Source organism: Sturnira hondurensis, unplaced genomic scaffold (genome assembly GCF_014824575.4).
Source record: "Sturnira hondurensis isolate 20B ecotype Veracruz unplaced genomic scaffold, ASM1482457v3 Scaffold0021765, whole genome shotgun sequence".
NCBI classification, from domain to species: domain Eukaryota; kingdom Metazoa; phylum Chordata; class Mammalia; order Chiroptera; family Phyllostomidae; genus Sturnira; species Sturnira hondurensis.
Genome location: NW_028094396.1, coordinates 1,284,067 through 1,309,936, shown reverse-complemented (window position 1 = coordinate 1,309,936; position 25,870 = coordinate 1,284,067). Strand labels below are relative to the sequence as shown.

Below are 25,870 nucleotides of genomic sequence, written 5' to 3'. Positions count from 1 at the left end.
TTCTACCTACCATCTACACTGCTTATTCTCTGTACCTTCTCCCCTCTTCTCCTCCTCCCACTGCCCTGTTGCTAACCCTCCCTGTGATCTCCATTTCTATGGTTCCTCTCCTGATCTAGCTGTCCTCTTAGTTTGCTTTTGTTTTAGGTGTGGTTGTTAATAACTGAGTTTGCTGTTCTTTCACTGTTCATATTTTTATCTTCTTTTTCTTAGATAAGTCCCTTTAACATTTCATATAATAAGGGCTTGGTGATGATGAACTCCTTGAACTTGACCTTCTCTGAGAAGCACTTTATCTGCCCTTCCATTCTAAATGAAAGCTTTGCTAGATAGAGCAATCTTGGATGTAGGTCCTTGCCTTTCATGAGTTGGAATACTTCTTTCCAGCCCCTCNCTTGGTGTGTTCCTCCTTGAGTCCAACTTCTTTGGGACTCTCTGAGCTTCCTGGATTTCCTGGAAGTCTATTTCCTTTGCCAGACTGGGGAAGTTCTCCTTTATTATTTGGTCAAATAAATTTTCTACTCGTGGCTGTTTCTTTTCCCCTTCTGGTACCCCAATAATTTGGATGTTGGAACATTTAAAGATGTCCTGGAGGTTCCTAAGCCTCTCCTCATTTTTTTGAATTCCTGTTTCTTCATTCTTTTTTGTTTGGTGGTTTCTTTCTTCTTTGTGGTCCACTCCACTGATTTGAGCTCCGGTTTCCTTTCTATCACTATTGGTTACCTGTGCATTTCCCTTCGTTTCAATTAGTTTAGCCTTCATATGTTCCTCTAATTTGTGGCAAAAAATCAACCAATTCTGTGAGCATCCTGATCACCAGTATTTTGAACTGTGCATCTGAAAGGTTTGCTATTTCTTGGTCACTTAGAATTATAGGCTCTGGGGCTTTGAGCTGTTCTTGAGTCATAATGTTTGGTCTGTTCACACCTGTTATGAAGGGGCTAGAGCCTTAGGCGTTCACCAGGGCGGGGCTACCTAGTCTGGGTTGTGACACTGTATGTGGGGGCGGGGTCAGAGAGGGAAAAAATGGTACTTTGCTCCTCCCTCCCCCCTTCCCCTCCACTCCCCCTCTTCCTCTCCCCCTCCCCTCCTCCTCCCCACCCCCCTCAGATTTCTGTCCCCTCTGTGGCTTCCCACAAGCAGATTGGGCCCCTCCGGTGCTGGTTCCCAGGTCTGTGGGCCTGTGTACTGTCCAGGACCCTGTGGGTCTCTCCAATGAGCTCTCTCTGAGCCTGGGAGCCTCTCCCGGCCGCTCAACCCTGAGAAAGTCTTTCCAATTGGCACTTTCAGGCTCTAATTCCTGTCACCTGGGCCCTAGCCTGAGCAGTCTGTCTCACTGTTTACTCCTTTGCTTGGTTTATCTGCACGTGAATGTGTGACCACTGTCAGCCAGCTGCCCTGCGCCCTCACTGGGTCCGCCCGTCGCCACCCGGAACCGCCTCCACCTGTGCTGCTGGGTCGGTCTGACCGAACGGTCTCTCCAGCCCGACCTGCTCCACCGCTGACTCCACCCCTCTTACTGGTCTGGCTGAGTCGTTCGTTGTTGTCGGACTTCCATACAGTTCAGTTTTCTGTGTTTTGGCTGAGTTTTTGTTCTAAAACTTCGCTGTCTTTAATTTAGTTGTGGGAGGGGGCACAGTGTTTTGAACTACACCTCCATCTTGGCCGGTGGCAAATTCTTTTTTAAAGTGCTAGTCACAATCTTGTAATCTCACTGTTTGGGAAAACAACTCTGCTAGGTGTTGGGGAATCTTGAAAACCAGATGTTGTGCTAAATGTTTTGTTAATAACTCATTTACTCCTCACATTAATCTTGAAAGAGAGGAACCATTACTATTCCCATTTTTTAGAAGTGAAGACACTCTCGTAAATTTATATGACCTTGTATGTGATGGAGCCAAGGTTCCAGCTCAAGTCTCTCTGACTCCAGAGTACACATGTGAGATAACTAACAATGGGACTAGAAGCAGAGTAATGTCTTTGGGCCCTTTTGAGGTTTCCTTGCTCTGCTGCCAGTCCTTCCCATGGGTTTGGTAACATCTGAAAGGGGCTGAAGCAAAGGCTGACGTTCTCATGTGAAACCTCATACATTTAGACGAAGATAAGGAGTTGAGAGGAAGCAGGGCAAACCGGTCATTATGGCTCCTTCACAGAGAGAAGTTTCTTTTGACAAGACTCATCTTTACCCCATTGGTCCTGTGCCCTCCCCTCATCACTGTATATGTGGAACTGCTGGTGTAAGGAGTCTGGATTTGCCTTCTTTACTTCATTTTCTTGATGCTTCTTATAGACTCTTCTGAAAACACTAAGATATTTTTGTCTTATTATCAGAATACCTACAAGATATATTTAGAACCACAAATATATTCTCCATTTTTTGTTTTTCTGTTCTTACTATCCATTCTTTCATGTTTTTTTAAAAATTTATTTATCTTTAGAGGGGAAGGGAAGGAGAGAGGGAGGGAAATATCAATGTATGGTTGCCTCTCGTGTGTCCCCTGCTGGGAACTGGCCTGCTACCCAGGCATGTGCCCCGACTGGGAATTGAACTACAATCCTCGGGTTTGCAGGCCCATGCTCAGTCTACTGAGCTACACCAGCCAGGGCATTCTTTCATGTTTTAAATGGCTTTTATTTTTGGAGGGATGCTGTGCCCTAAAGTTTGCCCATGTCAAAGCTTTCTCTCTGCAGGCTCTTAGTTTAGAAAAATGCATTGAAATAGTTATTGCAATTTAAAAGATTTTGTGTGTTTATCCACTTTTAAATTGTCGAGAAGGTAATGAGTCACCTATCAACTGATCCTCAAAGGTTGTGTGGTAAGAAGAACTACTAGTTCTTACAAACTTTATTTTCCTTTTGCCTCCCTCATCCTTTTAGATCTTATCCTTTCTCCTCTAGTCTCCCACCCCCCAAGCTCATTTTCTTCTTCATTTGCAACATGATTAAAAATCATTACCTGCTGCTCTTGCCACCAATAAAGAAATCCTCTGAGGCTTTTAAAAACCAAGAATGGCCCTAACAGGTGTGGCTGAGCAGTTGTCCTGCAAACTGAAAGGTCACTAGTTCGGTTCTAGGTCAGGGCATATGCCTGGGTTGTGGACCCAGCCCCCAGTTGGGGGCACGTGAGAGGCAACTGATCGATGTCTCTCTCACATGTAGATGTTTCTCTTCCTCTCCCTTCTTTCTAAAAATGAATAAATATAATCTGGAAAAAATGTAGTTTGATTTGGTTTTCAAATAGAAAAATTTGAAACAGTCTGGACAGAGTTAACACCTCATTCTCTTTCTTAAATGTAGGCTAGCCTACAAAATACCACTTGAAGCGAGAGCACTTTTTCATCACAAGGCTGATCCTTGAAAGTCTGGTTAAAGCTTTATTTTTTTTAGCCTAAGGCTTTGAAAACTGTCAAAATGCAAATACTCTTGGGCTTGCTAATTTTGGTAATTGTGGGAGATTTATATCTTGTGAATATATTACAGATCTTCTGCTTCCGTATGTTTGGGGATATGGGAAAGAAGGTGAGTGAGTACTTGAAGCAAAGGTTGAAGATAGTAATTCTAATCAATCATTTTGTTTAGGGTCAGAATTACTGCTTAGGTACACACCAAGGTTAAATACCATCACTGAAAGATTTACTTTGTGATCAGGTGCTTTTATCAAGGTGCCATTTCTTCTGCATTTTCGAATGCATGTACAGAATAAACATTAGAGTTGTGTTGTTTTGTAGAGGAAAACCTTGTCGCCATTTTGCTCCAAGGAAATGCTAGTCTTACAGCCATGAAGAGGCAGTGTGGGTTTGGGGAATAAAGAAACTTAAGTACAATTTTTAATATTTTATTCGAATTTTCTTTTTAAGTATATTTTATTGATTATGCTATTACAGTTTTCCCAATGTTTCCCCTTTTATCCCCTCTCCACCCTGCATCCCTCCATCCCACCAGCATTCACCCCTCCGTAGTTCATGTCCATGGGTTGTACACATAAGTTCTTTGATTTATGTTTCCTATACCATTTTTGACCTCTCCCCATCTATTTAATGCCTACCAATTATGCTTCTTCTTCTCTGTACCTTTTCTACCGTGTTCCTCCCTCCCCCTTCCCCACTGAAAACCCTCCATGTGATCTCCATTTCTCTGATTCTGTTCCTGTTCTATTTGTTTGCTTAGTTTTTGTGTTTGTTATTTTTCTTTCTTTTTTAGGTTCATTTGTTGATAGTTGTGAGTTTGTTGTCCTTTCACTGTTCATATTTTTTATCTTCTTTTTCTTAGATAAGTTACTTTAACATCTCATATAATAAGGGCTTGGGGATGAATTCCTTTAACTTGACCTTATCTGGGAAGCACTTTATCTGCCCTTCCATTCTGAATGATAGCTTTACTGGATAGAGCAATCTTGGATGTAGGTCCTTGCCTTTCATGAGTTGGAATACTTCTTTCCAGCCTCTTGCCTGCAAGGTTTCTTTGGAGAAATCAGCTCATAGTCTTATGGGGACTCCTTTGTAGGTAACTCTCTCTTTCCCCTTGCTTCTTTTAGGATTCTCTCCTTAATCTTTAATCTTGGGTAACTTAATTATGATGCGCCTTGGTGTGTGCTTCCTTGGGTCCAACTTCTTTGGGACTCTCTGTTCTTCCTGGACTTCCTGGAAGTCTATTTCCTTCACCAGATTGGGGAAGTTTTCCTTCATTATTTGTTCAGATAAGTTTTTAATTTCTTGTTCTTGTTCTTTTCCTTCTGGCGCCCCTATAATTTGGATATTGGAATGTTTCAGGTTGTCCCAGAGGTTTGTAAGACTCTCTTCACTTTTTGGAATTCTTGTTTCTTCCTGCTGTTCCAGTTGGATGTTCATTTCTTCCTTTTGTTCCAAATCATTGATTTGAGTCCTGGTTTCCTTCCTGTCGCTGTTGGTTCCCTGAATATTTTGCTTTATTTTATCTTGGGTATCTTTCATTTGTTCCTTCATTTTTCAACCAAGCTCAATCAGTTTTGTGAGCATTTTGATTACTAGGCCTTTAAATTCTCCATCAGATAGGTTGGCTATTTCCTCATCTTTTAGCTCTCTTTCCGAAGTTTTGCTCTATTCTTTCATTTTGGCTCTATTTGTTTGCGGCCCCTGTTAAATTGTAAGGGGGCGGGGCCTTTGGTATTGGCCAGGGCTGGGCAACCCTCTTTGCTGTGCTGCGGTGCTGCCTGTGGGGGAGGGGCCAGAGAGGGAACAGTGTAGCTTGCCTGCTCGACTCTAGCCCACTTTCCAATGAACCTCTCCTGTGAGACTGGGAGTTTCTCCCACCTCAGCAAACAGCATAGTCCACAGCCAGCTCTGAGTTTCAGTTTCTCCTTAAGTCCGCCCCACCTGTGTAGCCTGCCACCTCACTGCAGCCAGCCCCGCCCACATGGTCCACTGCCTCACTGTGGGTTCTCTCTATCCACCACCTTACCAGTCTGGTTGTTCTGTTTGACTGTTTTTAATTCTGTGGTTGCCAGAGTTCCATGATGTTTAATTTTCTGGCACTTCAGGTTGCTGATTTTAGATTCGGTGTTATCCTCCTTTTGGTTGTGCAAGGAAGTGAAGGGTTTCTACCTACACCTTCATCTTTGCTGGGACTCTTTTTCTAAATTCCTCTAAAGAAGTTACAGACTACCTGTCCTGATATTGTAACTCTTGTAACAAAGTATGCTTGTTTTGTATAGTTGTGACAGTTTTCATAATTTATTTTTTATTTCATTAGTAAAAATGTTATGAAACCATTTCTGTGTATAGAAAAGTTTTTTAAAATTGATTTTATAAGTCCTCCCCCAAATTAAAGGGACTTTGAAAATAAACCAAGTCATTCAGAATTATGCATATACATCAGGATTTTTTTATGGCTTTAGTTCTTGAATGTGTACAATTTTATAGATAAAAATATAGTAAGAAACACTAGAAAACATATCTCCTAAATAAGCATTTTTTACACCTGAAAACATGTACATCTTTTCCTTTTAACTATGATTTTTGCTCATAACCATACCATGTTAAATAGCTGAATAATAGCATTGTTTTTTCCTCAAAGATTTTATTTATTTATTTATTTATGGAGAGAAGGGAATGGAGGGAGAAAGAGATGGAGAGAAACATCAGTGTGTGGTTGCCTCTCTGTACCCCACTGGGGATCTGGCCTGCAGCCCAGGCATGTACCCTGACTGGGAATCAAACCAGCAACCCTTTGGTTCTCAGGCCAGGTACTCAATCTATTGAGCCACACCAGGCCAGGCACATTATTATTTTTTAAACCAGTTGGGCTAGTGGGGTGGAGTTGGAGATAATGTTGATTTACCCTTGACTAAGTTAGCTCAACACTTTGTATTTCCTTCAGCATGGTTCAGTTATCAATAAAAATTACGGTTTTCCTCTTACTATTTTAGTGTCCTGATTTATGGTTTATTAGCTATAATGGAGAAGCCTTATTAAAAGAAAACGTTACAGACCCAATTATGGTTTAACTCTCATTTGGAAGATGAAGGAACTGAATCCTGTTTGTGCTAGTGAGAGCGTTGCCACGAACTTCTGGCCGTGTAATCGCTGAAGCCAGACAGTGCTGGTGTGGATAGGGCTTGTCGAGAGAGATGTTACAGGGAAGTACAGACTGCTGTGACTGCCATCGTCTGCTTTAACAAAGCTTTCAGAAACCAGGTTGTTGTATCTACAACACTGTTGGTAATTCACACTAAAAGATTTCAGTACACACAAAACACATGTAAAAGTTTTACACCTGGTAACATAACATCTCAGTAAAGATAAGAGAAACCATACAAATATGTGTACATACATACAAAACACTGCACCAGACTTAAAAGTTTTCTGGGGGTGTTTTTTGTTTGTTTTAATATATTTTATTGATTTTGCCATTTCATTTGTCCCATTTTCCCCACTTCATTCCCCTCCCCCCTGCACACCCCCTCCCCCCCACATTCTCCCCTTTAGTTCACGTCCATGTGTCATAAGTTCTTTAGATTCTATATTTCCCACACTACTCTTGCCCTCCCCCCTGTCTATTTTCTCCCCACCGTCTGTGCTACTTATTCTCTGTACCTTCTCCCCCTCTCTCTCCCTCCCACTCCCCTGTTGATAACCCTCCATGTGATCTCCATTTCTGTGGTTCCACTCCTGATCTAGCTGTCCTCTTGGTTTGCTTTTGTTTTGGGTGTGGTCGTTAATAACTGTGAGTTTGCTGTCCTTTCACTGTTCATATTTTTTATCTTCTTTTTCTTAGATAAGTCCTTTTAACAGTTCATATAATAAGGACTTGGTGATGATGAACTCCTTGAACTTGACCTTATTAGAGAAGCACTTTATCTGCCCTTCCATTCTAAATGAAAGCTTTTGCTGGATAGAGCAATTTTGGATATAGGTCCTTGCATTTCTTGACTTGGAATACTTCTTTCCAGCCCCTTCTTGCCTGTAAGGTCTCTTTTGAGAAATCAGCTGATAGTCTGATGGGAACTCCTTTGTAGGTGACTGTCCCCTTATCTCTTGCTGCTTCTAGAATTCTCTCCTTCATTTTAATCTTGGGTGATCTAATTATGATGTTCCTTTCCTTGGTGTGTTCCTCCTTGGGTCCAACTTCTTTGGGACTCTCTGAGCTTCCTGGACTTCCTAAAAGTCTATTTCCTTTGCCAGACTGGGGAAGTTCTCCTTTATTATTTGTTTGAATAAGTTTTCCACTCGTGGCTGTTCCTTTTCCCCTTCTGGTACCCCTATAATTTGGATGTTGGAACGTTTAAAGATGTCCTAGAGGTTTCCAAGCCTCTCCTCATTTTTTTGAATTCCTGTTTCTTCATTCTTTTTTGTTTGGTTGGTTGTTTCTTCTTTGTGGTCCACTCCATTGATTTGAGTTCCAGTTTTCTTTTCATCACTATTGGTTCCCTGTATATTTTCCTTCATTTCACTTAATGTAGCCTTCATTTTTTCATCTAATTTGCGACCAAAATCAACCAATTCTGTGAGCATCCTGATCAACAGTATTCTGAACTGTGCATCTGATAGGTTGGCTCTCTCTTCGTTCCTTAGTTGCATTTTTTCTGAAGCTTTGAACTCATCTTTCATTTGGGCCATTTTTTTTGTCTTGATGTGCCTGTTCTGTAGTGAGGGACAGAGCCTTATGTGTTGACTGGGAGGGGTAACCCACATTGCTGCTTTGTGAAGCTGTCTGTGGGGAAGGGGTCTGAGAGGGAACAGTGGCACTTGCTCCCCTCTCTGCTGGCTTTCAGTCACTCCCCCCACTTGCCACAAGCAAACTGTTTCCTGCTGGTGCTGATTCCTGGGATGGGTTGGCTTGTATATGTTCTAGGACCCTGTGGGTGTCTCCAACGAACTTACCTGTGAAGCTGGGAGTTTCTCCCACTGCCGCCTCAACCCCCACAGGTGTTTTCAATCAGTGGTTTGAGGTTTTATTTCCCACACTGGAGCTCTGGGTTGTGCAGTTTCTCTTGCTCCCCTATTGTTCCTCCTGTTTTATCTGCCACGAATGTGGAACCACCTGCTCCACCAGCTGCCTCTGTAGCCTTGTGCGCCCCACTCCACAATCCAGTGCTGGGTCCGCCAGCCTCTGCTTTGCCGGCCCCCGTTCTCTCCTTGCACCCGTCTCCACCCTTCCTACTGGTCTGGATGAATGTTTCTTCTTCATCTCCTTGGTTGTTGGACTTCCATATAGTTTGATTTTTCTGTCAGTTCTGGTTGTTTTTTGTTTTTAAATTGTTGTTGTCCTTCTTTTAGTTGTGCGAGGAAGCACAGTGTGTCTACCTATGCCTCCATCTTAGCTGGAAGTCTGATGACAAAATTTTTATTTGTTGATAAAAAGTTTTTCATTTGGTTGACTTTCAGTGGCACAAACTGAGAATTCATACATTTTATTTTGGCCTTTGGTAAAAGTGTGGCCAAGAAAATGTGCTCTCTGACTTGGACACAGTCATGATGACAAAATAGGATTTCAAATATTTAGGGAAATCTGAATTTACTTATTAAGGTCATTCATTCTTATTTTTCTGGATACTTTTATTGAGCTGTTTAGGTGTCATCTCTGAAGAGTTTCTATTTTCAGAAATGCTTAAATGTTGTAAGCCCCCATCAGAATTTCATGCAAGTGTCCTATCTTGGCTTTCTTTGAAAGCAGCGACAGTAACAGCTTCTACCTACTTCGTAACTTGTTTTGTTCTTCTGTAAATCTCATGAGACTGTTAGGAAGCCAATGTAGTGGGTCATAGCGTCCTAATGTAGAACTAGGAAGTTATTTCTCTATCCAGCTTGTCTCCCATTCGACTTTTTTGCTGTTTGCATTATTGGTCATCGATGCAAGTACTTCCTCCTCTGTTTCCTGTGGAACTCTGTGTCGTCTCCTCTTCATGGCTGCATAAAAAAGCTGATAGACAGATTGACCAAAAGTTTATTGATTTTTTTTCTCTCATGTAATTTAATCCCTCTGTAAATTCTTGAAAGGGCTTAATGGATTCTTCTTTACCTATGTTTTATTACCTATTTTGATTTTTACTTTTTAAGGGTGATTAATGACTATTGAGCAAGAACTTTCAGTGTATATTTTTAATTATTCCAGAGAAATAAATTCAGTCAACCTTCAGTTACCTTGGGGAATTGACCAGATTGTAGATTAATTATTTAAAAATTTAAAAAATGAATACCAACACAGAGCCTCATTTATTACTATTGTTGGAAACCACATAGTTTTGTGTAGACCTGCTGTGTTTATCTAATGGAGGAATTCTTGTCATCCTTAACTATGGGTCAGATATGTTCCTATCTATTTTGTCTTTTAGTTCTTTATCATGGGGTAGAGGGAAGGGATACTGATTCTGACCACCTGTAACGCTAGAGTCTTGAGAAGGTGCAAAAGAAAAATCTGCCGTCTCTTAAGACGTTTTATTATATGAGAATTGGGGGAGAATGGACAGTGGTTCATGGGAACCTGGAACTGAAAGGTGTTATTTTAAAATTGTAGAATTCACTGACAACTGCAGAGGTTTCTATTATACAGAAGCCATGGACCTGAATATTAGTTTAGGGTCTTGGGCAGGAGACGTTTGAGGGGTTGCTATTAAGGAGCTGAGATGCTAAGCACGGGTGGAGAAGAGCAGGATTGTTACAGGGAAGGATAGAGGCTATCTACCAAAAACACTGCCCGATGCTCTGCTTTTTTACTGAGGCTTCTGGATTATTATTTTTAGTAGGAGAATTTGCTCAGTTCCTACCTAGTGTTACCTAGCTTTTTGTGATATTGAAAAGAGAAGTATTGCAACCAAGAAACAGACAAAGGGTAACAGGTTATTTTAGCAGAATAATAGCATTTTTTACCATTTTTCCCTTTGTTTTTCATGTAATGTTTTGTATTTCCAAGCTGTTGTTTTTACATTTTGGATGACAGTTCTTGGATGGTAAATTAAGGTCCCGAATATTGTATACTAGCCTAAAGATTACATTAAATCATGACTGTGCTGAATTGAGACTTAAAGCTACTACTTTTGTAACAGTCTGGATTTATTTGCTAATCAGTGTTTGGGTTTTGGATTAATTAATTAGCCATTAATACTTTTTTCCCACTGTAGGAAAGTAACTTCTGAAACTAATCTCAATCATTTTTTCTTCCTCATTGCTTTTATGAGATTTCTTAGGAGAGTTATTGTCATACTCTGATGAGGGCCTGAACTTATAAACAAAACATTAAGACTAGAAATCGAGTGAACTGGATAGAAAGACATTTCAAAGGAAGAATAAATATAGATGAAATTTAATTACAGTTTAATGAGAAGGAACTAAAGGAGTAAAACTAGTATACCATAATGGTTTTTAAGCTTTTATTGTGGAACCTGATTGTCAGATGAAATTCCACGTGAAACAGCATCAGTAGTCAACCAGAAAGCAACGCAGATGGTTCCAGGTAGTTTCCTTGGCTCTCGGGGGGTCGATAGATGTTAGCAGTACTGCTTAGTTGTTTTATTCAAGAAGACAAGGCGAAGTTTAAAGTGACTGAAGAATTAGCCACTGTGGAACAACTACAGACAAGAATGTTTTCAAAATGGAATTATACACTTTACATGGCTGAATTACATGGTACATGAGTTAAATGTCAATGAAGTTTTTTCTGAAAAAGAATACGTGATAAAACATTATTTCTGTATGCTCTGAAACAGATTATGCTAAGATGTGTTATAACTGACAGTAGGAGAAATGTGATGTGTAGAGCAGAAAAACACTTATTTGTACTAATTTACAAAGACTGAGAAAAATGTAAAGCATTTAAAGCCTATGCATGTTTATAGTATTACATGAGCAATACTCTGTGGAAAACATTGGAATATAGGAACCAGCAATGCCAACAGGAAACTTCACTTGCTTATAGTGGATTTGACCATCATTGGTTCCATGAATTTGTGTCTCATATGGAGGCTGGATATTCACTCACTCTATTCAGCAGTTTAATAGCTTAGAATTGGTAAAGTTTTGGGGGGAATTTTTGAGGGTAGAACCAAGGTTAAAATTTTTCTGAATGAAAAGAACTACTGTCAGCCTCGATTATTGAACACAGAAGAATGGCCTTGAAAATTAGCTTTTTCTGAAGACCTGAAAATGTTTCTTAACGAATTCAGCCTACTATTACAAGGGAGAAACAGTGCTTCTAGTGAAACTTACATGATTAAGTCATTTTGACAGCTGCTAAGATTATTGAATCACAAAATGCTGCTTTGTACACCTCCCTTCTTCTTGTAAGTTAGGACAAAAAGGAAAACCTCCATTCCCTCACAGTTGTGGGGTAGAAATACTTTCTAAGCTCAAACTGCACTTTGGTCAGTTTTGGGGTCTTGATGTAAGTCTATATTTCAAAATCTGTTAAACTATAGCTCCATGTAATCATCATTTGGAAGTAATTCAACTGCAATTTAATGGCATGCTAAATGGCAGCTGTCAAGGAAAGAATCTAATGGAATATTTTAAAGATTTTATTTATTTATTTTTATATAGAGGGTAAGAGAGGGAGAGGAGAAGGAGAGAAACATTAGTGTGTGGTTGTCTCTTGCACGCCCACCACTGAGGACCTGGCCCATAACCCAGGCATGTGCCCTAGACTGAGAATTGAACCAGCAACCCTTTGATTCGAAGGCCAGGGCTCAACCACTTAGCCACAACAGCCAGGGCAAATCTAATAGAATTTTATAATTGCCTTCCAAATGCTGAATAATTCTTAATTAAAATTATGGTTTTATGGATTGACATCAGTACCTATCTTTATAACAAGACAATTTCAAAGAATATATAAAAATCTAAAGCAGATAATTATTACGGCATAAATATTTGCAATTGACATAAACTTTAAACCCCAATTCCTGTGTGGTGTAACATTGATTGTTGTCAAGTAATGTCTTGATTTGATCGCTATCAACTTCAGCTGGTGTACCTGACCACAGAGCATTGTCCAGTGAGAAATGTCCAGCACGGAACTTCACCAACTACTTTTGATACATTCAGTCAGTCACAGCACCTTCTCCATACACTGCACAGATCTTTTTTTGCATTTTGGTTGTGTTTATGCCTTACTTGAAAGGATAAAGCATAATATGCCAAAAATGTTGCTTATGTTTTCTATCATCAGTATTATAATGACTATGCAAATATTCACTAATTTTGATGGTTTTTTTAAATGCACACTGTTATAACAACTGTCATAATACAGTTGAACAAAATTGTTTTGGATGAAGTTAAAGACAACTAAGCGCTACAAGAGCCATCTTATGGAAAAAAACAAATGAACTTTTTGGCCAACCCAATATATGTAGTTGACTAGAATTTCCTGTTTTTTGAGAGTTTATCCTACAAATATACCTGCAGGTGTGAATTAATATATTTATAAGTTATTCATAACAACAATTATAATAATAGGAAATGTTTTTGGAATAATGGGTGACTGGTTAAATTTGTATCTAAATTTAATATCTATTTCTCTGTGAAAGATATCAGCTGTCAGAATGAGATAGTTCTTTTTCAGTTGATAAGATCTCCAAGCTACTGAAGAAAAAAGATGCAGAACACTGAATAAAATGTTATTTTCACATAAAAAATAAAAAATGAAAAGTATTTTTGCTTCTGTCTGTGTCAAGAGAGTAAATAAATGTGGTTACCTATGGTGGGGCAAAGATAGAAAAGAACCCTTTTTGATAGTGTTTTGATTTTTTTTAACCATGTAAATATGTTACCTAATCCACAAACATACATCAAATGGCAAAGCTTAAATTTTATATTTTATTGTTTATGCTATTGTGGTTGTCCAGAGTTTTTCTCCTTTGCCCCCTCACCATCCATCCAGACACCCCACCCTCCCTCAAGCAATCCCCGTGTTATTGTCCATGTCCGTGGTTTATGCGTGTATGTTCTTTGGTACTGTATTCCCTGTGCTGTACTCACATCCCCATGACTCTTCTGTAATAAGCAAGTTGTACATCTTAATTTCTTAACATTTTTTGCCTGTGCTCCTGACCCCCTTCCCATCCGGCAATCATCAAAATGTTCTCTGCATGTGTGATTCTGTTTCTGTTCTGCTTGTTTGTTTATTTTGTTTTTTAGGGTCAATTATTGATAGATATATATTTATTCCCATTTTATTGTTCATATTTTTTAGTTTATTTTTAAAGAAAACCCTAAAACATTTCATGTAATACTACCATATTTTGCAGTGTATAATGTGTACTTTGTTGCCCAAATATTTGAGGGGTAAATAAGGGTGCACATTATACATGGTCATAAATGATTGCATGCTGTGGTCATAATAATCCCGTGTATAATGTGTGCAAAAACTTTGGGTTCGCATTATACGTGGGAACACCTTATACACAGCAAAATATGGTAGTTTGATGGTAATGAACTCTTTTAGCTTTTTCTGAGAAGCTCTTTATCTGTCCTTGTGGATTCTAAATGATAGCTTTGCTGGGTAGTAATTTTGGCTGTAGATCCTTGCTTTTCATCACTTTGAACATTTCTTGCCAGTCCCTTTGGCCTGCAAAGTTTCTTTTAAGAAACCAGCTGACAGTTTTATGGGAGGTTTCTTGTAGGAAACTCTCTGCTTTTCTCTTGCAGCTTTTAAGATTCTCTGTCTTTAATCTTTGGCATTTTAATTACAGTGTGCCTTGGTGTGGTCTTGTTTGTGTCCATCTCGTTTGGGACTTTCTGTGCTTCCTGGACTTGTATGTCTGTTTTGTTCACCAAGTTAGGGAAATTTTCTGTCATTAGAAATGACAGGGCTTTTTAAATTGACTTCCAGTTTCTTTTCTCTCTCTTTTCCTTGTGGCATCCCTATGATGCAAATGTTGATAATGCTTGAATTTTTCCCAGAGGCTCCTTACACTGCCCTCATTTTATTGGATTTTTTTTTCTTTTTGGTGTTCTGATTGAGTATTTTTGCTTCTTTATATTCTAAGTCACTGATTTGATTCTTGGCTTCATCCACTCTACTATTGACCCTTTGTAAGTTGTTCTTTGTTTTAGTTAGTGTATCCTTAATTTCTGACTGGTTCTTTTTTATGGTTTCCATGTCTTTTATATGCTGTTGAAGTTCTCTCCAAGTTCATTTACTCTTCCCCTAAGTTCACTGAGCATCCTTACTATGATGCTTTCCATCTAGTAGACCGCCTGTCTCCATTTTGTTTAGTTCTTCTTCTCGAGTTCTGTCCTGCTTTGGTGAGGGGGGCCATGTTTCTTTGTCTGCTCATTTTGGCAGCCTCCTTCTGTTTGTGTTAGGTAGAGCTGCTACCACTCCCAGGTTTGGAAGAGTGGCCTAATGTAGTGGGTGTCCTGTAGGGTCCAGTGGCACAGCATCCCCTATCACCCAAGCTGGGTACTTGAGATGCACCCACCACATGAGCTGTGTATGCGCTCCACTTGTAGTTGAACCTTGATGACTGTTAACAGGTAAGTGAGAAGTATCTACACTAGCTGATCAGATGACAAGGACTGCCTGTGACCACTGACGACCAGCCTCTAACCACTGAGGAGGATCCGCTTTGCAAGGGCCCACTCCACAGAGCAGGACTGACTTCAGTAGGGTGCCCACCAAGTCCACCCACTGAGTGTGTTGCTTGTGAAGGTGGTTGGGTGGTGGTGATGTGACATGATCTGTTCCCGCCTACAAGGTGCACAGGCTCTATGGCTCCCAGGAGGTGCAGGCCAATGTCAGCTCTCACCTGTGTTCTCTCCAGAAACACCTGGCATAAGCTACAAAGTGATCTGTAGATGGCTGCTACTTATACTGGGCTTGGAGGGGGCCAAGCAAGGCCAACCTGTGAACCAAGGCCAGCTGCTAGTTCCAGCCTGGGGCTGCCTAGTAGAGGTGAGGGGTTTGCTGAGGCCAGATACTGCCCCCAGGGGAGCCTGAGCCAAGACAAGCCATTCATATGGAAAGGCCACTGCGAACAGCTTGGGTGGGCCCAAAAGTTGGGTGGGGCAAACAGTGTGAACCAGGTTAATGGAGTCTCAGTTATTCCTATAACTATTTCATAGTTACAGGAATTCCATTCAGATCGAATTCTGGTGGTTCCGAACAACGGTGGTTCTTAGTTTGGTTGTAATTTTGATGTGGTGTGGGAGGAGGCGAGCCATGTTTACCTAGGCCAGAACTTAAATTTATTCAAAACTTAAATTTAAAAAGTGTTATTACCTAGGCCACCATCTTAGCTTTATTCAAAACTTAAATTTAAAAAGTGTTATTACCTAGGCCACCATCTTAGCTTTATTCAAAACTTAAATTTAAAAAGTGTTATTTCTAGAATGGCTAGTTAAAAAGGGAGAAGAGGGCCCTGGCTGGTGTAGCTCAGTGGATTGAGCTCGGGCCTGTGAACCAGAGGATCGCGGTTCGATTCCCAGTCAGGGCACATGCCTGGGTTGCAGGCTGGTTCCCTGCAGGCCAACTCCCAGCAGGGGATGCACGAAAGGCAACCATACATTGATGTTTCTCTCCTTCTCCTTCCCCTCTAAAGATAAATAAATAAATAAAATCTTTAAAAAAAAAGGGAGAAGAGAACAGTAATTGGGAGAGCAGAAAAAAATGTGAAGAAAGATGATGGTGTATAAAAAGAGAATACATACTAGAGGAGAACAAAAGAAAGGATTACAAGTAAGGATAACAAAAGTAGGTTCTCAGAAATAGACAGTGGAAGCTGAGTTTGCATTTATATTCCTTATCGGCTGACTTAGCTGCCACAATTGTTCATATTAGTGGGAACTGTGAGGGGTTTTTAGCAAATGAAGGAAAATTTGTGAAAGTAATTTTTAAGGCATTAATGTTACAAGTATATTTGTATTAAAGAAAGTCTCTTTAATGTTGCTTCTAGTTAAATAAGCTATTCTAGATTGTGTATTAGAACATAGCAGGTAATAAACATGAATTTTTTTCCCTCTTAATTATTATGAGTTAGTGTAATTGCCAGCCGCTTGAGGGAAGAAGTAATTTCTTACTTACTTTGCATGGTGTCGATCATATTACCATGCAGTTGTTTTTTACATTACAACTTTATTGAGGTACAATTTACAATATCAAAAAGCCCACCCCTTTAAAGTCTGTAGTTCAGTGGTTTATATTATAATATGAGGTCTGCCCAGAAGGTGTCCATCCATGTAATATGAAAAATAGAGACATTTATTGAAGATAGAAAATACAAGAAACATTGTACGTAGGACAACGACTCCTCAGTCCCCTTCAGTAGGCACCTAGGGACCTCACACAGTTCTCCCAATTGCCATCAGCTGCCCTGTCATACTTTCCTGAATTTTATCAGCAACCTGAACCTCTTCCCTTTCAAGGTGATTTTAGTTTGAGGAAAAGCCAGAAGTTGCAGGGCACCATATGGGGGCTGTAGGAGGGCTGAGTCACCTGGGTGATTTGATGTTTTCCAAAAATACTCTGCATAAGACGTGATGTGTAAGTGGGCACATTGTCGTGATGAAGCTGCCAATCACCAGTTGCCCATAGCTACGGCCTTCTAAATCATCCAGATAGTTTCTGCAGAGAGATGTTGATTGAAGCTTAGCACAAAAGTTCATGAAGATTTGTTGCTGTACTCGCTCAGTCATTTTGAATGTGATGGCCACACAGTACATATACCCACTCAACAATGTCTACCACCCCCAGTGACTGGTACAGTGAAGTCGTCATTGTTCACACCTTCCACTCCACTCTCCTTGGCTTCCAGGTTACATCGATGCCGTGCAAACCATTCTTGTTATATTAACAACAGCTGTATTTTTTCCAGACAGATTTTTTCCTCTTGTATATTCACAGAGTGGTACAACAATCACTGCAGTCTAATTTTTAGAATATTTTTGTCACCCTAAAACCCTATATTTGTTGCCCCTGTATCAGTCAATCTTTAATCTCTTTTCTGTCTTTGGATTTGCTTATTCTGGACATTCCATATGAATGAAATAATACAGTAGGTGATTCTTGTGTCTAGCTTCTTCCATTTAGCATAGTGTTTTAAAGTTCACTCATGATGTAGCATACCTTCATTCCTTTTTATAGCTGAATATTTATACATACCACATTTTGTTTATTTGTCCGTAAGTTGATAATGATTGGGATTCTGCTTTTCGGCTCTTATGACCAATGCTGCTCTGAATATTTGTGCGCGTGGTTTTATGTGAATATGCCTTCTCTTGTATATATGCTTTGGAGTGGAGTTGCTGAGTCATACGATAAATTTGCTTTTAACATTTTAAGGATATGCAAAATTGTTTTTCAAAGCAGTTGTACCCCTTTTATAATTCTGTCGGACATGTATGAAGGTTCCAACTTCTCTACATTCATGCTGACAATTGTCTTTTTTATTTCATTTATCCTATTGGATATGAAGTGGTATCTCATTATGGCCTTGATTTGTACTCCCTTAATGAGTAGTGGTGTTGAGCATTTTTTCATGTTTTTATTGACTATTTGTTTCCTTTGGAGAAATGTCCATTTGGATCCATTCCTTTTTTAAAAATTAGATTACTTATCTTTTTACTGTTGAGTTGTAGGAGTTCTTATATAAACATTCCTTATCAGTTGTATTATTTGCAAATATTTTATCCCATTCCATGTCTTTTTAGTTTTTGTTAAACCAAAACTTGAAATTTATCATTTAAATCATATTTTAGTGGTATGAAATACATTTACTACATGGTGTAGTGATGCAGACACTGGCCCACAGTGTCCATGGCATCATGGATGAGACATGAGACAAATTCACACGGACCACCGAGTCCTGTGGAGGAAAAGGGACTGCAAGGCTACTTCCTTAAGGGGAGAGCGCCTTGGAGTGGCCTGGCCACTCTCTCAAGGGGAGAGCACCGACCCTTGCCTTGACAGGATTTTATTGGGTTTCAATTAGCACAGGAATACAGGTAAAGTTCATTAATCATTGTCAGGCAGTAAGGATCAAACAATAGATAGCATACAAAGTACTGTGAGGGCCTATTCTGAGTCAGGGTCTGTTAGCTAAAGGGCTACAAAACTTTGGGAAACAAACTCATTTCCTGCTCAGACCCTTGTCATTTAATTGAGAGCATTCTTAGCAAAGCAGATTTCATAGGATTTTACATATTCTTTCTCAGGCCTGATCAGGGAACCCACCCTTTCCAGCACATTGTTTCAGACTTTAGTCAGGCAGGTAAGTAAGGCAACCGAGAGAGAGATTAGGAGACTTCTTGCAGACAGAATGAGGACTCAGGCTATGTCAACGCCTAGGGGTAAGGGTCCATCACCCCCTTTCTCTATAGCCCCCCAAGTCCTTCCCTGGGGCCTCCATGTGATCTTACCCGTCCTTGGCTAACCAACCAAGCACGGGGGGCCAGGCAGGGTGAAGTAAAAAGAGCAGAGGCGGCGCCCCTGCCAGGGAGATAAGCTTTGTCTCCTTAGTGGCTTATGGTCTGAAGGTCGCTCACTCAGCCTTAGCTGTGGAGGGGTTACAGCTTCTGAAACCAGGCAGGGCGGTTCCCAACAGTGTAGACAAACAAAAATCCGGAACTTTTAAACTGTTTTCTTCCTCCACCAGTCCCTGGTAACCTCTGTTCTACTTTGGGTCTGCGAATTTCCTACTGTAGGTACCTCATGTAAGTGGAATCATTCAGTGTTTGTCTTTTTTATATCTGGCTTCTTTGACTTAGCAGAATATTTTCTCTCATCCATGTGGTGACATATGTCAGAATTTCATTCCTTTTTGTGGCTGAATGATTTCCCATTGTGTGTGTGTGTGTGTGTCACATTTTGTTCACTCACTCATCTGTTGGTGAACATTTGGGTTCCTGTCTGAACGAGTCCTGTTGTCAGTTCTTCTGGGTGAGCACCTAGGAGTGGAGTTGCTGGGTCGTGGGGTAGTTCTGTGTTTGACGTTTGGAGGGATCTCCAGACTGTTTCCCACAGCAGCTCAACTGTTTTTGCTTTCGCTTTCTTGATAGTGTCCTTTGAGGCACAGAAGTTTTTTATTGATTATACCATTACAGTTGTTCTATTCCCCCCCTTCATTCCCCTCCACCCTGCACACCCCTCCCTCAACATTCCCCCTCTTTAGTTTATGTCCACGTGTCTCAAGTTCTTTAGATTCTATATTTCCCCTACTATTCTTGCCCTCCCCCCTATTTTTTACCTACCATCTATGCTATTTTCTGTGCCTTCTCCCCCCTTCTCCTCCTCCCACTTCCCTGTTTCTAACCCTCTATGTGTTCTTCATTTCTGTGGTTCCACTCCTGATCTAGCTGTCCTCTTGGTTTGCTTTTGTTTTAGGTGTGGTTGTTAATAACTGTGTGTTTGCTGTCCTTTCACTATTCATATTTTTTATCTTCTTTTTCTTAGATAAGTCCCTTTAACATTTCATATAATAAGGGCTTCGTGATGATGAACTCCTGGAATTTGACCTTATCTGAGAAGCACTTTATTTGCCCTTCCATTCTAAATGAAAGCTTTGCTGGATAGAGCAATCTTGGATGTAGGTCTTTGGATTTCATGGCTTGGAATACTTCTTTCCAGCCCCTTCTTGCCTGTAAGGTCTCTTTTGAGAAATCAGCTGACAGTCTGATGGGAACTCCTTTGTAGGTGACTGTTCCCTTATCTCTTGCTGCTTCTAGGATTCTCTCCTTCATTTTCATCTTGGCTAATGTAATGATGATGTGCCTTGGTGTGTTCCTTCTTGGGTCCAACTTCTTTGGGACTCTGAGCTTCCTGGACTTCCTAAAAGCCTATTTCCATTGCCAGACTGGGGAAGTTCTCCTTTATTATTTGTTCAAATAAATTTTCTACTCATGGCTGTTTCTTTTCCCCTTCTGGTACCCCCATAATTTGGATGTTGGAATGCTTAAAGATGTTCTGGAGGTTCCTAAGCCTCTCCTCATTTTTTTGAATTCTTGTTACTTCATATCTTTTTGTTTGGTGATTTCTTCCTTCCCTCTGGTCCACTCCCTTGATCTGAGTCCCAGTTTCCTTTCCATCACTGTTGGTTTCCTGTGCATTTCCCTTCATTTCAATTTGTTTAGCCTTCATATGTTCCTCTAATTTGTGACTAAAATCAACCAGTTCTGTGAGCATCCTGATGACCAGTATTTTGAACTGTGCATCTGAGAGGTTGGCTATTTCTTGGTCGCTTAGAGTTATCGGCTCTGGGGCTCTGAGTTCTTCTTGAGCCATGTTTGTGCCTGTTACATATGAGGAGCGGAGCCCTAGTTGTTCACCAGGGCCGGGCAACTCAGTTGCTGGGTTGCCATGGTGTATGTGGGGGCGGGGTCAAAGGGGAGCAATGGCAGTTCCCTCTGTTGGCTCCTGCCGCAGGGGCCCACTCGGTCCATCCCACTGTGCACAAATGTGCGACTGTGGTCAGCCTGCCGCCTTGCGCCCTCACTGGGTTCGCTGCTGGGGCCTGTGTGGTCCGTCTCACTGCTAACTCCTCTGCTGGTTTATCTGTGCGGGAATGTGTGACCACGGTCAGCCTGCCACCCTGTGCCCTCACTGCTACCCCAGCTGCCTGGGCGCCTGGGGTCAGGGGATCTTTCCTGCCCAACCCTGCTCCGCTGCTGGCTCCACCCCTCTTCCTTGTCCAGTTGAACGTACTTGTCCAGTTGAACGGTTCGTTGTTGTCGGACTTCCGTATAGTTCAATTTTCTGTTCTTTGGCTGCATCTTTGTTTACTAAACTTTTGTTATATTCAAACTTGGTTGTGGGAGAAGGCACAGTGTTTCCACCTACGCCTCCATCTTGGCGGAAGTCTCTGAGGCACAGAAATTTTTAATTTGGATGAAGTGCGTTCTGTTTTTTGTTTGGTTGCTTGTGCTTTGGGGGTCAAATCTAAGAAATCCATTGACTAATCCAAGGTGAAGATTTGTTCCTGTGTTTTCTTCTGATAGTTTTAGTTCTCACATTTAGGCCTGTGATCTATTTTGAGTTAATTTTTCTGTATGAGGTGAGGGAGGGATCCAACTTCATTTTTGTGTGTGTGGGTATTGCACTGCCCTGGCATCACTGATGAGAAGACTGTTCTTGTCCCACTGAAGTGTCTTGGTACCTGTGTAATTTTGTAAGTATAAATCGTGTTAGGTGTCTATGTTAATAGTTCCATGTAGTTAAGATGCCTCTATAACATTATTTTTTAAAAGGGGTGTGTGTGTGTGTCTGTGTCTTTAATTTAACAGTGCTCATTTAATTCGTTCCCCAAAGGACATGAACAGTGCTGGTTTGGGTTGTGGAGAATCGGACTTCTACTTTTGAAACTTAGTCTCTAAGATCTTCTCTTTTAATGAGTTAAAAATTTTAACAATATTTTCCTAGGATTCTAATTTTGTTTAACCACAAATAGATTTTTAAAGAAATGTAGAATTAAAAAGGTTGTACCCAGGAATTGTGTTGGAATATGTATGGGTAACATTCCTTTCTCAAAAATCTTTTTGGAACACTATTTTGTGTGGTTATGCAAAGCATCAATTCCTGGACTGAAACAGTGTTCGTGCTGCTCTGAGTTCTGGTGTCGCTGGTCTCCAGGAAGAGTGTGTGGTGCGCACATGTCATTGAAGGGTAGGGGCACTGAGTGTGTCTGCTTCCAGCTTTTTCTTTTCAGGGGCATATGCCAGTCTCTTCCATTTTTATAAAGCATAATATTATTGAAAAACTTAATTGGAAGTGATCTTTAGTATAGAAGAGACTTTTTGCCACTTAAAAAGAGCAAAGTGTAACAACTCTCAAGCCATTTATTTAGAGATGCTTGTATTACGATAATTTATTATTTTTACAATATTTGTTTTGTTTTAAACTTTCTATATTGTATACTAGGTGAAAAACCATTTCGCTGTGACGAATGTGGTATGAGATTCATACAAAAATATCATATGGAAAGGCATAAGAGAACTCATAGTGGAGAAAAACCTTACCAGTGTGAATACTGTTTACAGGTAAGAGGTGGTTTGAAATTCTTTTTTAAAAATCCACTTTAATAAGGTGTGATTGACACTTGAAAATTCTTCTGTCCAAAATTAAATGATAAAATAATTCTAGTAAATTAAAACTTGTTGCTACTAGAACTGCTTGAAGAACTTCCTAACTGTTGTTGATGAGATTTATAATAGATGATTAGTTCAGCAAATTAGTTAGGAATTGCTTGTCTTATTATATGTATCACTGTCTTTTTATTAATTGCTTTTTTCTTTTCTTTTCTTGGTTGACCAAACAAAAACTAAAACAAAAAACCCACTACCAAACTCTGCATTCGACAGTATTTTTCTAGAACAGATCGTGTATTGAAACATAAACGTATGTGCCATGAAAATCATGACAAAAAACTGAACAGATGTGCCATCAAAGGTGGCCTTCTGACATCCGAGGAAGATTCTGGCTTTTCTACATCACCAAAAGATAACTCACTGCCAAAAAAGAAAAGGCAGAAAACTGAGAAAAAGTCATCTGGGATGGACAAAGAGAGTGCTTTGGACAAATCTGATCTGAAGAAAGACAAAAATGATTATTTGCCTCTTTATTCTTCAAGTACTAAAGTAAAAGATGAGTATATGGTAGCAGAGTATGCTGTTGAAATGCCACATTCTTCGGTTGGGGGATCCCATTTAGAAGATGCATCAGGAGAAATACATCCACCTAAGCTGGTTCTCAAAAAAATCAACAGTAAGAGAAGTCTGAAACAGCCACTGGAGCAAAATCAAACCATTTCACCTTTATCCACATACGAAGAGAGCAAAGTTTCAAAGTATGCTTTTGAACTTGTGGATAAACAAGCTTTACTGGACTCAGAGGGCAATGCTGACATTGATCAGGTTGATAATTTGCAGGAGGGTCCCAGTAAACCTGTGCATAGCAGTACTAATTATGATGATGCCATGCAGTTTTTGAAAAAGAAGCGGTATCTTCAAGCAGCAAGTAACAACAGTAGGGAGTATGCACTGAATGTGGGTACCATAGCCTCGCAGCCCTCTGTAACACAAGCAGCTGTGGCAAGTGTCATCGATGAAAGTGCCACAGCGTCCATATTAGACTCACAGGCACTGAATGTGGAGATTAAGAGTAATCATGACAAAAATGTTATTCCAGATGAAGTACTGCAGACTCTGTTGGATCACTATTCTCATAAAGCTAATGGACAGCATGAGATATCATTCAGTGTTGCCGACACAGAGGTGACGTCTAGCATATCAATAAATTCTTCTGAAGTACCCGAGGTGACCCAGTCGGAGAATGTTGGATCAAGCTCCCAAGCATCCTCATCAGATAAAGCCAACATGCTGCAGGAATACTCCAAGTTTCTGCAGCAGGCTTTGGACAGAACTAGCCAAAATGATGCCTATTTGAATAGCCCAAGCCTTAACTTTGTGACTGATAACCAGACCCTTCCAAGTCAGCCAGCATTCTCTTCCATAGACAAGCAAGTCTATGCAGCCATGCCCATGAATAGCTTTCGATCGGGAATGAATTCTCCACTAAGAACAACTCCAGATAAGTCCCACTTTGGACTAATAGTTGGTGATTCACAGCACTCATTTCCCTTTTCAGGTGATGAGACAAACCATGCTTCTGCCACATCAACACAGGACTTTTTGGATCAAGTGACTTCTCAGAAGAAAGCTGAGGCTCAGCCTGTCCACCAAGCTTACCAAATGAGCTCCTTTGAACAGCCCTTTCGTGCTCCGTATCACGGATCAAGAGCTGGAATAGCTACTCAGTTTAGCACTGCCAATGGACAGGTGAACCTTCGGGGACCAGGGACAAGTGCTGAGTTTCCAGAATTTCCCTTGGTGAATGTAAACGATAATAGAGCTGGGATGACATCTTCACCTGATGCCACAACTGGCCAGACTTTTGGCTAAAAGAAAAAACAAAAAACGTGTAAATAATACTGGCACTTTAGAACAGATTAATCGAGAGCGGGGTTACTCTGTGTAAAATGGAGTGCTGTACAGATTTAAGAGCAGTGAGATATAACAAGTTAAGCTGATATGAATAGCAAGATAATCCAATAACTGCATTTTGTTTGGTTAGTCAGCATTCTTTGAACTGCCTTACATGTTGTGACCTTTATAGAAGCAATGCATTACTTGTTTTAGATCAGAAACTTGCTATTCCGCCTACACCACGTTTAAAAGGAAAAAAAAAAGACTTTCGCACAATTGTTTCCTAACTGATAACATTGTACATTCTTAGGAATTTAGTAATTGTGTGAAATTTACTCATACTGTTTCTTAAGTTTTTCAGCATAGTCATGCACTTCAGCAGGGAATCTGATTATACTTTACAGAGTGAATTTAAAAGTTTAAATGTCAAGAGATTATGGCTTAAATAAATTAGCGTGTCCTGTGGGGGGGAAGAAACCAAGAAACCATCCTTTTAAAAAGAATGATATGCCATATACCCTTGATTTTCATTTTGCATTATATTGACTTTTTTAAAGAAAAAGTAATAAAAATCTGATAGTCTAAGACTCCACTATTTAAAAGCCTAATTACTTTAAAAATATGCATACTTTCTAAAGTTTTACCAAAATCTATAACTGTTAAAGCATTCACTTCTATGGAAGTATGCATATTGGTGTCAGTTTCTTTGTACAGTTGTACCTAGATATTTTTTAAGATTTTTCATGTGCAGGTATCAAGATTTTGAAGTTTTAGTAAGAAGATATTCTGTAGATTACATTCCCAAGAACATAATGCTTATACAAATGTATATTCCACGTTTTAAAGCTTAATTGTATTTTACTTTACATATACACTTCAGTTAACATAGAGCACTTAGGATCTATTTGGTATATTTGATTTCTCAAAGTTAAAAAAAGATTTAGATTTTTAGGTTTGATATGGTTGTGTCATAATCATCTCATAATTGACAATTTTAATTTTTGGCAATAAAAGGAAATTGGGTTATCTTTGGAACTGTAAAATGTGGCTTAATCCTTTTCTTTCTAGACTCTTGATAGATTGGATAATTAAACAGTATCCAGAGAAACTAAAGAAATGGGCATTTTAATTGCTTACCTTATTTTGAGTTACTTTTTAATGAAGACTGCTCATTACAATTTCACAATCCAAAAGTGTTTACTAATTCTAGTAACTACAATTTTTTTTCAGCTAGATGAGTGATCGGAACCTTTTTGTTGCATTTCAAAATCTAAATAAACTGCAGACTTTATCCTTACATCATGAATGTTTTTTTTTAATACTTTGTCTTAAAATAATACAGCATGGTACAAAAAATAGTGCTTATATATATATATATATATATACATACATACATACATACTTTTCTGGAGAATGGTGTTTTGAGTTATACATTGGACAGTTTTAATTTTTGGAAAAATAACATTAGTTTTATTGATGTTTATTATCCT

General features: G+C 39.8%; 1 protein-coding gene across 4 annotated transcripts in view; it reads left to right on the top strand.

Moving 5' to 3' along the window:
- The window catches only part of ZNF148 (zinc finger protein 148), a 128,332-nt gene extending 103,365 nt beyond the window's left edge, over positions 1–24,967 (top strand). For 3 of the 4 annotated variants that reach the window (XM_037033702.1, XM_037033704.1, XM_037033703.1), the window contains 2 exons: positions 22,318–22,436; positions 22,758–24,356. In XM_037033702.1, the coding sequence (XP_036889597.1) occupies positions 22,318–22,436; positions 22,758–24,356 (1,718 nt within the window). Of the gene's footprint in view, positions 1–22,317; positions 22,437–22,757 lie in introns of all 4 variants that reach the window. The other variant, XM_037033701.1, reaches the window with a different exon arrangement.
- Positions 24,968–25,870: the final 903 nt, after the last annotated feature.